Raw genomic sequence first — 11,458 nt, 5'->3', positions numbered from 1 at the left:
AATTAACATCTTATTAATTCCAAGAGTGGACTTAGCAAGAAACACTTATTTATTATTCATAGAGTAATAAAACTCCAACTGGCCAGTTTCCGAATAATAAAACCTTGTTCAAGCTCCTCTTGAGGACATTATCAAACGAGACTCACCTCGCGCACGTTTCAACATAATAGCAATCCTAGCACCGCTAGATAATGATCACCACTACCCAATATACCTGGATCGTTGAGTGACAAAAAACCCGCACCTTTGGTAAGTCAAAGTAGTAGATACTCAATATCGTATGCTCAATGCTAACGTATGTAGATTAAGAAATAGATATTTATCAAGACCTAGTCTTTCAGTAGATAGCATAAAGACACGTCTTGCTGTTAGATCCATTCAGTGCTATACCACACCAATGTCATCTTATTTCAATAAGGCTTAGAAATAATCGGGCTGACATTGCAACCTTTCACGATAGGTAGCCAAAGCCTATCTAGGTTGTGAAATTCTTCTTTTTCTTTTGCAAAGCATTGCTTAGAACCGACTGTAGTTACCTTAAAGTGGACGACGCCCACAACCAGTCTACTAAGCAAAAGACTTAGGCTTTGTTTACTTCTTATGCATTTAAATATTTATAAAACATCTCATAAACGCACAAGCAAACACAATGTAATAATATACTGATTCTATTCGTGCGAAATGCTCGAATAATACTGAATCGGGTCAAAAGTGGATTGTAGAGTTTTTACGTATACATGCAACGTTCTATTCGTGCGAACTCTCGCTCGAAACATGCTTTTCAGTATACTAACCCTAACAGTAGAATCTACTCCTTCCGTCCCAAGTTACTTGAGTCGTATTCCATTTTTGGTTGTCTCAAGTTACTTGAGTCATTTCTTTTTTTGACTAAAAACATTACATCTAATATCACTTTATTCTTTCTTTTGCTTTACTCTATATTCTTTCTCTTACTTTATTCTCTCATCTATTTTATTTAACTCATTAAACACAACTATCTTAAATCTCGTGCAGAATAGAAACACCTCAAGTAACGTAAAACGGAGGAAGTATAAAATAAGTACTTCCATTGCAATATAGATAATTCAGTTTTCTTTTTTGCTAATCTCAATCAAGATGACAAATTACTAAAAATGAAAACGTCTTTATTTTTACTTTATTCTCTCTCTTACTTACTCTCTCAACTTCACATACAAAATAAAATTGCATAAAATCATGTGCCGCCAAGAAAGGAAGGAGTCATCTTCTATGGAACGGAGAGGAGGTATTTTTATTTTAAGTAATAACGAATAGCTACGTTCCTTTCAGACAAAAAAGAACGCCCTGATTGTGTTTATTAAATTATCAAATTCAGATGAAAGTAGGAACAAAAATATTACCCAATGATCAAGATGTGGGACCAGTCAAAGTCCACTCCACGCAAAAAATGGCTAAAAGGTAAAAACAGATCAATACTCCCAAATATTTCCCACGTCAAAACAAAACATACAAAGAATCAGGCATAAGTGATTTTTGCAAATAGATGCGTCAATTATTGTTTCAGAAGAGCATCCTTATTCTCTTATATCACAGAGAAAGGTTGTTCTGTTCATCGTTTCAAAAACCCCCACCCAAAACCGGGGACATGAAGAACTTCTCCGATCAGTTCTCTGATCTCAACAGTAACAAGGGTAACTTTTATTTGAACCTGCAGCTAATGAGCTCATAGCTTGGAAGGTGGTGCACTGCATAATACACACGGGAGGGGAGTGAGATGCACGGGAGGGTAATAAAATCTTACCATACAAGAAACAAAGAAATGTTGAGAAGAAATTAGTTACCATCGCCGTAACATGCCAGTGTAAGGGGAGATTCGAAAAGCCTTTGTGTGATTGTAGCAATATCTTTGGCTGTGACCTGATCAACAGCCTTCAAGAAATGCTCCACCGGTTTCCTAAGCATATATAAGATTTCATGGCCTCAGCTTTTAAATCAACTGATGCACACTTCTTTTATTTAAGTATTCAAAACAAAAGGTAACAGTAGGCTCTCTAGCACTAAGTTGATTTTGTCAGTAAGGCAAGAAGAGTCATCAACTGAGAGAGAGAATTGCCAAACCAACTCATCAATGCATCTCAAAACAAATTTCCAAACCAAAGTAAATCTTGTTACTTTTACTACTCCCCCCTGTCCCGATAAATGTCAAGCATATTGCTTTTGGGGCTGTCCCACTTAAAGTGACACAATTCTTAAAATGGAGAAACAACATGATATCTACTTTATTATGCTTCCACTTAACTCACAAACAACACTTCATAAAATCTCATGCCGAAAAGCAAATGTTTCACATTTAGTGGGACGCAGGGAGTGTAATCTAGTAGTAGTAGTAGTGGTATTTGGATATAGTTTGTGGCTCAAAGTCTAGATTTCCACATCCTCGTGTTTTCATTACGTCAGGGACTAAACACACACACGATTGTAACAGCTACATACTAAGCCTTCAACACTTTACAATGAAGAGAATTAGATTGACTTAGTGGACACTATTGTGAAAGTCTCAAAAAAGTAAACACCAGCATAAATTATCAAACACCGGCCCCAATCAATATCACTCAATCAGTAATCACTAGTGTGCAACTCTGAAAGTAATAGTACTTATTACTACTGGACGCACCTCTCTCCATAGGTCAAAATTTGTTTACCGATGTCTTCAGTTGCAACCATCTGCAATGATAACACCCAAACAATAAGTAGAATATTTGGCACAAATCCATATGGAAGGAAAAATTCATGAGTTTAAAAACCATAATGCAACACAAAATTGCATACTCTGGATTCCAAGTTCATCAAAATGGCAGATTTTGTTGATTGTTTTGCACGGTTTAGCTGTACTTCATCAACTACAAGAATCAAAGCCACAAAAGCTCAGTAATTCTGTCTGCGGGACAAGATGTGCATACATGATGTACAAGAAAATAGTAAGAAAGGTCAGTAAGAACCATCTCCAGGAGATGCCACAGCAGTTAATTCTCTGCAGGCAATTTCAATAGCATGTGGTGCAAAATCAGATCCCTGTATTCAAGAAGTAGTTTCATCAGTCTAGCTTCGAAACTAAATATGCACAAAATAGAGGCATGAAGCCGATGCTCCATGTCTAACATCATCTGCAGAGAGCAAGTTGTCCATTAGTTTTTGGTCACCTCAAAAACAGGTTCATAATATTCATACATTGACATCTTTATGATCAAAACATATAATTTAAGCCATTCCATTGGATGTTTACACTTTTCACGGTGATGGAGTGACAGGAGCACAAACAATTTTCAGAATCTGAAAATATCATCCATAATATCTGAGAATCATATGCTCATTTGGGATTCTGAATATGATCACAAACTTGCTTAAAAGTTACATTATGTGTACATAAAATATGAATAGGCAGATTGCCAATGAGATAATTCTTCACCCAGTTCTACCATGCTACCAAGCAAAAAGGTTAACAGATGTAGAAACAAGATATCTACCATGGTACCACCCATAAAAAACATGGACAACACAAAAATTCCTTAAAGCTTAAAAAGACACAGAAAACTAAAATGCTTTCTTACAGTACTAGCTTGAATTCCAAATAGTCCAGTGTGATTGTAGATACTGTTGAAAGCACAAAAAGATTGGATCTGAGGATGCTCGTTCAGGACACGAAGATCTGCTTATCATTAAAGATAACACACATGTGAACCTCCACTTGATACAAAAGTGATCACAGAAAAAGTGCAGACACCTAACATCGTTATACTGGCATTTCTTATGACATAGCGACAGAAAATTAAACATGTAGGCAGAAAAGTCTTTTTAAGCCACACAATGTGAATTAAACAAGACAGGCATCTAAAACAGCTCAAGTCATGATTTGTGTTAAACAAGAGTTTCTAAATTCAGTTTCAAAATTAAAATACTATGACTGGAGCGTACATAATCTTGAGTACATCCCCTTTCCAGGACCACCAGCCGAGAAAGATCCTCCTCCGCCCATGAGCATCTACACGATTGATACAGAAAGTGTCTTCTTATAAGATGAAAAATAGATCAGAAGTTTCTTAAAAATGGAAACCAAATCATGGACGAAAAGTAGCTGTGAAATTTCAAGCTAGCTTAAGCATCCTCTCCTATTGCTCATTTCTTCTCAAGGAAAGAGCATCTGGGGTTGAATTAAGGATGGTCCAAATGAGCAAGCAAACCTGAAGAACGGTCAATGTCATAGCATCCTTCTCCTTAATCCAGCCACCAGGAAATTCAAAGGCCATAGCAAAGTGAGTCATCTGCACATGCATTCAGAATGATATATTAAAGCCTAATTTCCAAAATCAACATTCAAAGAATGAGACTAGAAATAAAAATGAAAAATATATAGGTTATCCAGGATATTGTTGATACACACCCCTGAATCACCTTTACGGCGAAAATCTCCTCCTGTGTATATTGGCTTTGCCACTGCAGGGCTAGAACCTTCAGGAAGATCGGATAAAAGTGGTTCTGCATATTCTAACAGTTTATCATGCTCAACACCCGATGCAGCAAGGACGATCCTAGGGGCGGTGTAGTGTTCCTACAACATATAAAATCAGTTAGACGGAATAATGGTAAATACTCCAATTATAAATAAATCATAGTCAACATCAAAGGTTCACAACAGAAACACTTATTTATATAATGAAGAACGATGTTCAGAACTTAGACTTACAGAAACAAATTTCTCCAAAACAGTGCCATTCAACCTGTTAACTGCAGCTTCGGAAGCCAAAAGACCATTTGCATAAGCACCAGAGTAACCAGTTGAATGAATAGCCTCCAGAAGCAGGTGGTGAGGGTTTTTGGAGTATTCACTAATCTCAGCACTCACCTTGAGGATCTGTAGAGGGCATATCAGGATCCCAGTACAATATCCAAACAGAGTGAGGAGTGAGCCTAAGAAAACAAACACAAACGTACCTGTTCACTAACTTCCCAATCCAAAAAGGCTGGGTTTCTAACACAGTCAACGAGAAGCTCAACCATTTGAGGTACATATGTTTTAAGTGCATCATAAGTGTAACTCATATGCTCCCGGGAGGCTGACGCAGTTACATTGCCACCAATTGCCTCAACTTCTCGCACAATGCGCAAGTGGCTCCGGTTAGTGGAACTTTTAAAGGCCATACGCTCCAGGAGGTGTGTGGCTCCATATGAATCTGGGTTTTCATAGATTGAGCCAGAATCAACGAAAAGTCCAATTGAGGCTGCAGGGTTCTGATGAAGAAATATACTGATCACCAATAGTGAAAAAAGAGGAAAATGGAAGGGGGAAGGGGGAGGATAAATAAAATCCCAAGGAGATAATGAAAGTAGTATCGACACCTACCGCAGATGTTTCTGAAGCTATTCTGACGCCATTGGGAAGAGTAGTTATCTTGGTCTTCCCAGGCTCAACATAGTCTGGCAACGGAGGGGGAAGTACAATATTCTCAAGAGGAAAGTCAAGTGGTGGAAGTGAAGATGACTTTTCACCGGTTAACCAACTGAAGATACCTCCAGATGACTTAGTTGCAACAGCACTTGTACTTGCATATCTAGCGAAGCCTCTAGACCCTGTTCTGGCCTGTCAATTGAAAAAGAAACCTTATTTATTTATTTTCTTTACAGATCACTAGAAAGTAGAACCAACCCCCTTTAAATAATATTTAAGACAAAGAAATTGAAGTAGAAAATGTTAATTAATTGTTATTACTTCATGCAGGATATCATCTCTGTGCATAACATTATACTCCCTCCGTTTCCTAAAAATAGAAATTCTTTCCTTTTAAGTCCATTTCCTAAAAATAGAAACTCTTCATTTTAGGAAATGGACCCCACAATCCACTAACACTGATTTTACTATTTTTTCTCTTCATCTCTCTTACTCTACCAATATTGCATTAAAACACGTGCAGTTTCCAAAGTTCCTAATTTTAGGAAACGGAGAGAGTGTTATTTTTGAATAAGAATATTTTGGTCACATAAAAATAAATATTTCTAGGAATATATCAGTCTTAGTCAACCATCCGTAAAGCCCAGAACTACAAATTTCCAGGATCAACTGAAGAATTGAACTATATTCGAGCAATTGGCAAAAGTTAGATAAATTCTACTGTCAATCGCATAACCTTTTAACCACTACCCATTAACAAAATCAACTGATTTATCATAACATGTCTATTAGAAGTAACATCCTTTTTTCACAAATTCCAAAATCAACAGGAAAAAACAGGAGTCTCAGCTCCCAATACATAATCACTATCCTGGTCAAGGGCTCTGGTGCATATAAATAAGTACCAGCAGTTAATCAACACAAACATAGTTAAAGCAATTGGCAACAACCGTGAGTAAAATTAGGCACAAAAAATAAAAGATCCAATTTTGTTTACAGGCAGATGGACTTTTCAAATTAATATCTGCAATTCATCACTGAGCAGCCGTCAGATCTAAACAATAGAACCATTCACGCAGTGATGAAAATAAGGAGGCAGTAAATAACACATAAGAAGAAAAAACAATCGGTGAATGCGGGGTTGAATGGGTGCTAGGGTTAAAAGGGGGGGGAAATAAGAAAATGCAGACCTTGAGAGCCCTGAGTCGAGATGAAGCCGTTCTGTACATACTTGTAAGGGGATGGGCGATCGGGGAAGTCGGGAAGGGAATTTGTGTGAGAGAAGAAGAGAAGGGAGAGGGTTTTGGGACGCGAGACTATGAATTTGTTAATAGTGGAGACGACGGCGAAGGAGGTCCCAGCACGTGAGAAGTGCCTGTCTCTCTACCATTTACACGTGCGACTATAGGGGGGGGAAATTGAAATGTGAAAAATACCAAAGATATCTTATTTTCGGTCTATCACAGTTTCGGTAAGGTAATGTCATCAACTTTCCGATACAGCGGTATCCCGTGGCATACCAAATTTTCAATATATACTACTGAATCCTCGATACATACTGAAAACCATTATATAATATTATATTATATTTATATACAAATAGAATTTTAAAAAAACCTCAAAACCCTAATTTTAAATATTTTGAGTATAAAATACGTTTTTTTTCTGTATTACAGTATACCATATAGTATTTAGGTTTACCGTAAAAGTGCGGTATACTGCAATAACGATAAAGTAACAGTATTTAAAATTAACAATACTGAATTGCGGTATGTTTATTTTCCGTACTGCAGTTTCTCTCACTTTATTCTCCCTCATATTTTTTATTAATTATATCTCAATTCACTAAATATCATTGCCTAAAATTATGTGCCAAACAGAAACTTCTCACTTATGTTGAGACTTGAGACAAATGAAGCATAGCTTAGTTAAAACGCATAAAAAATATAACTTAGAGGCACGAAAAATACATACTTCAATAAGATAAGGCTTCGATTGTTGTGTCTTCGGTTGCAGCATGGACATAAGTCTGGCGAGTTGGTGTGTGCAACAGGGACAGAAGTCTGTCAGGCTTCGATTCAGCGTCAGAGGAGTCGAGTCAAATGAAATATGTAAGTGGCGAGGGTTTCAAAATTGGTGTTTCATATTATCAGATTAGTGTTTGTAAAGTAGAAAAGATGAAAAAAATGAATAAGAAAGAAATTTTATAAGGGTAATTTGGTTAATTCATATATTTTGTTCGGTAAATAATAAAAAAATGAGAGAAAAAGAAGAAAAGGGTGAAATATGAAAGGTCAACGGATTTTATCTCATATTTTAAACTTTTTCCAGATCCAATGAGTTTGGGTTTTAAATTGCTACACGACATGGAGATTCTCTCTAAGTGTTGAAATACAATATGATGCTATGACTAATTATCATGAGAGAGGTAAGATTAAATTGTAAGATTTAATTTCATGAATCAAACCCTAGGATATGATTGGTTAGAAGTAATGTAAAATAGAATTTTCCAATGTTTTGGTGTTTGTTTTATTTTTAAAATATCAAAACTTATCCCTGCTCGGTTTAAGTCTTGTTTGGTTTAAAGACTTATTTTCTTGATGTTTTTATACCTTATGTAATATTATTGCTATTACTTGGAGTATATTTTAACCGGTAATAAAATTTAAATTCGAAATTATTAAATTAAATGAACAAATCATACTCCATCCATTCACAAAAAGTATGAACTATTTTCTTTTTTTATCCGTCCCTAAAGAGTGAAACTTTCTAATTTTAAAAAATTCAAACGACATACTAACCCTACAAATTATTTTATTTGCAACTTATACCATTACCATTAACACTTATGCCATTATAATAATGTGGACCATACTCTCCACTAATATTATTTTCACTACCCTTTCTCTCTCACACACACACATTTTTCTCCTTATTTATTAAAACTCGTGCCGAATCCAAAGTTCATACTCTTTGGGGACGGGGACGGAGTACAATTTTTTAATCACATCGTAAACATATTAATCATAGTACTAATTAATAAACCATTATGGATGCAAACAGAGGTAATTATCATGGTAACACCAAAACTGTTTTAAGGAGCTAAGCTACATCCATCACAGTAGCAGTATCATCAAACGTAAAATGGAAACAATGTGAAGTTCAAAGCAGAGAAAATTCAAAGACCGATGTACTGATTATTGAAGACTTCAATTTTAATACTGATTTATCAGCTTCTAAAACTCTCTTTTAAATAAAAAAACTTGCGTTATGACAACCTGCCCGGCCATGTCTATGTCAAATCATTCCCACAATTATTTCCCGTCGTGTTTTCAGGGATAGTAGCCAGTAATTGTAAATCCCCTTCCCACAATTTCACCGGCACAAAACCAGGCAAAGCATTCAAGCCCAAACAGAGCAGCGATTCCGACATCCTCAACCTTCACATCCTGCCTCTGCCTCCACATATTCTTCACATGGTCAATTTCCTTCCAGAAGGTCTCAGTGCGACGGGGAATGCTGCAATTGCCGTAACAAGGAGACATTACATAATGAAAAGATGCAGCTTGACATTATCAAACTCACTGAGTAATAGTTAAGGCAGGCTACAGCAGCACATAAACAAATAAACATTCAAAACTACACCAAGGAGAACAAAATTGCACTTCAAATTCCTATAACTCTAAATACATCACAAGATTCAATGAATATCACCAGGAATAGAAGAAGAATCAAGCAAATAAGTTGCCTGAGAAGAGTCAAGAGTGTCCCTGAGAAGAGTCAAGAGTGTCAATCAATCATAGAAGCAATCCAGTGAAACCATTGCACAGTGAGCATCATCATTTAGGTTGACAATGGTAGAGCTTCATATTATTGATATTTATCAGCTAAAATTCAGAATATCAATATAAAATCATTCTGTACAGAAGAATGCTGAAAAGGAACTTATGAAACGAAGGAAGACAAAAAGTAACCTGGCAAGGTTAGTGTAAAACAGCTGCTTGGATAATTCACTACATGTTTCCACGGTTGCTGGTTCTTTTACATATTGTTTGTTCTGCTCCATTAACTGCTTATAGTAGGTAGTTCCATGCTTGGTCACATATTGCTTGGCTTGGCAAGCCTTGCTTTGCAATTGCTGTAATCTCGCTGCCATTAAACTCTAAGTGAATCCTGTACAACAAAAACATAGCAGTTAACTAACCATTTTCATCCTTGTATGCAAGATTTTTGTGCTGCTATTTCCAACTATCATGTTTTAAAGTGTTGCCGAGAACAATAAAAGTTTCATAAGAGGGTCTTCCAGAGATAAAAGATAACAGAGGCACAACACAAAGCAAGCATATCAACATGTATAAAGATGTTTAAGTAGAACTGTAGCACTCAATTCTTATCTGTTTTCTAGCTAATATGAATCCAAAGTTCCTCACATAGCTTAACACTGCCACTACTGCTCACCCTTACAGCTGATATAAGGTGGATGACTATGCAACCAAAAAAAACTAAACACAGCTTTCCAATAATTTGTTTGAGAATGCCTAGCATAAGGTGAAAATTGACAGAAGAAAGTAGATACTACAAAGAAGTCGCTGACCACTTCCTAGCCAAACTACTCCGAGAAATATTAAACACAACTAACCAAAGCACCAATTCAGCAAGTAGCACATGATTAATGTTTTCCACGGGCTGCATGTTATGGACAACTTATCCATAACAAGGCCATTAATTCCCCACTGAAGTCGATGAACACACTACATCATTTTTTTCCCAGTACTAATGAAATTTGCAAAATGATCACAAGATGAAATTAAAAGGATTAAAAACTAGAACTTCTTTACCACAAGCGAAAATACGTAAAACTATTGACCATAGACTAATTTTCAGGTTGAAAAAAGGTTTGTAGGGGAAACGAAAGGATCTAGATAGTTCCCACTCCTGCTGCAATTCCAGCTATCGATTAGCAGATAGAATTACGTTTCTACATTGGACACATTCCACAGACTTCCTCCCTAGGCAGGGCAATCCTAAATAAATAAAAAAAAAAACAAAATCGCGACATCTAAACATGGATCATAGCAAAATATCATATCATCGTTGCAAATTTACATAGTGTTAAACCCTAAACCAGAAGTTAAAAATCGCATATCTAAGAATTGCGCCTAAAACCCTAGAGAAGAAGAATTGGTACGAAAATAAAGACGATTAACAAGTCGATTTACGATTAAGATATGAAAACAAATAAGATGATTTACCTTCTGATCGGAGACTGATCAAAGGAGAGCTCCGGTTTCACAGACACGCCGATAAGCCGTTGTATAGATAGATGGGAAGTGAGTCACCTTACAGTTTTACTGTTTGAGTGAACTCAACAAATTTCTCGCTGGAAAAGAAATCAGGCTTTGGGCTTGTAAAATGGGCTTCACCTTGGTTTTATTCGGTCCAATTTATGACTCTGCGATTAGCCCAGTCACTAATAATTAAATCAAATTACATAAAAATGTCTAAACAATTAATACTCCATTATTATAACGAGTCGTGACTCGTGTGGTAGGTATATTACAACAATATAAAGAGGTTTTTATGGGTTCATGGATGTTTGATAAGTAACTTAGTTATTTAAAAGACCCGTATTATGTACTCCCTCCGTCCCACCATAAGTGATGGATTTCTTTTGGGCACGGTATTTAAGAAAATTATATATATTGAGTTAAAGTGGAGAGAATAAAGTATGAGAGAGGAAAAAATAATTGAGATAAAGAGAGAATAAAGTAAGAAAGAGAGAATAAAGAAAGAAAGATAGAATAAAGTAAGATGAGGTTAAAGTTTTGTCTTTTGTTTAAAAAAGGAAATGGATCACTTGTGGTGTGACAATTCAAAATGGAAAGTTGATCATTTGTGGTGTGACGGAGGGAGTATCTAGCTTGCTAAGAAGCCTATATTTGTGGTGTGACGGAGGGAGTATCTACCTCGCTAAGAAGCCTATGTTTTACCATGAAAAACCAATCCACCACTTTGGTGGGCTAGAATACCGGTCTT

At 36.2% G+C, this 11,458-nt stretch overlaps 2 protein-coding genes across 2 annotated transcripts; both read right to left on the bottom strand.

Moving 5' to 3' along the window:
• Positions 1 to 1,431: 1,431 nt before the first annotated feature.
• Positions 1,432 to 6,778, bottom strand: LOC121753387 (mitochondrial-processing peptidase subunit alpha-like). The gene is made up of 13 exons (XM_042148677.1): positions 6,613 to 6,778; positions 5,378 to 5,614; positions 4,969 to 5,265; positions 4,721 to 4,888; positions 4,418 to 4,585; positions 4,218 to 4,298; positions 3,952 to 4,018; positions 3,588 to 3,685; positions 2,979 to 3,051; positions 2,809 to 2,879; positions 2,654 to 2,703; positions 1,821 to 1,933; positions 1,432 to 1,724 (listed from the first exon to the last, which is right to left on the bottom strand). Exons 1-13 carry the CDS (start codon positions 6,649 to 6,651, stop codon positions 1,678 to 1,680), a joined length of 1,509 nt encoding a protein of 502 aa, XP_042004611.1. The 5' UTR covers positions 6,652 to 6,778; the 3' UTR covers positions 1,432 to 1,677.
• Positions 6,779 to 8,474: 1,696 nt separating this feature from the next.
• On the bottom strand, positions 8,475 to 10,811 carry LOC121750619. Its single transcript, XM_042145189.1, has 3 exons — positions 10,675 to 10,811; positions 9,397 to 9,595; positions 8,475 to 8,941 (listed from the first exon to the last, which is right to left on the bottom strand). The coding sequence occupies exons 2-3, from the start codon at positions 9,576 to 9,578 to the stop codon at positions 8,755 to 8,757; spliced, it is 369 nt and encodes a 122-aa protein (XP_042001123.1). The 5' UTR covers positions 9,579 to 9,595; positions 10,675 to 10,811; the 3' UTR covers positions 8,475 to 8,754.
• Between the last annotated feature and the right edge of the window lie 647 nt (positions 10,812 to 11,458).

Source organism: Salvia splendens, chromosome 10 (genome assembly GCF_004379255.2).
Source record: "Salvia splendens isolate huo1 chromosome 10, SspV2, whole genome shotgun sequence".
NCBI classification, from domain to species: domain Eukaryota; kingdom Viridiplantae; phylum Streptophyta; class Magnoliopsida; order Lamiales; family Lamiaceae; genus Salvia; species Salvia splendens.
This window is presented reverse-complemented; position numbering and strand designations above follow the sequence as displayed.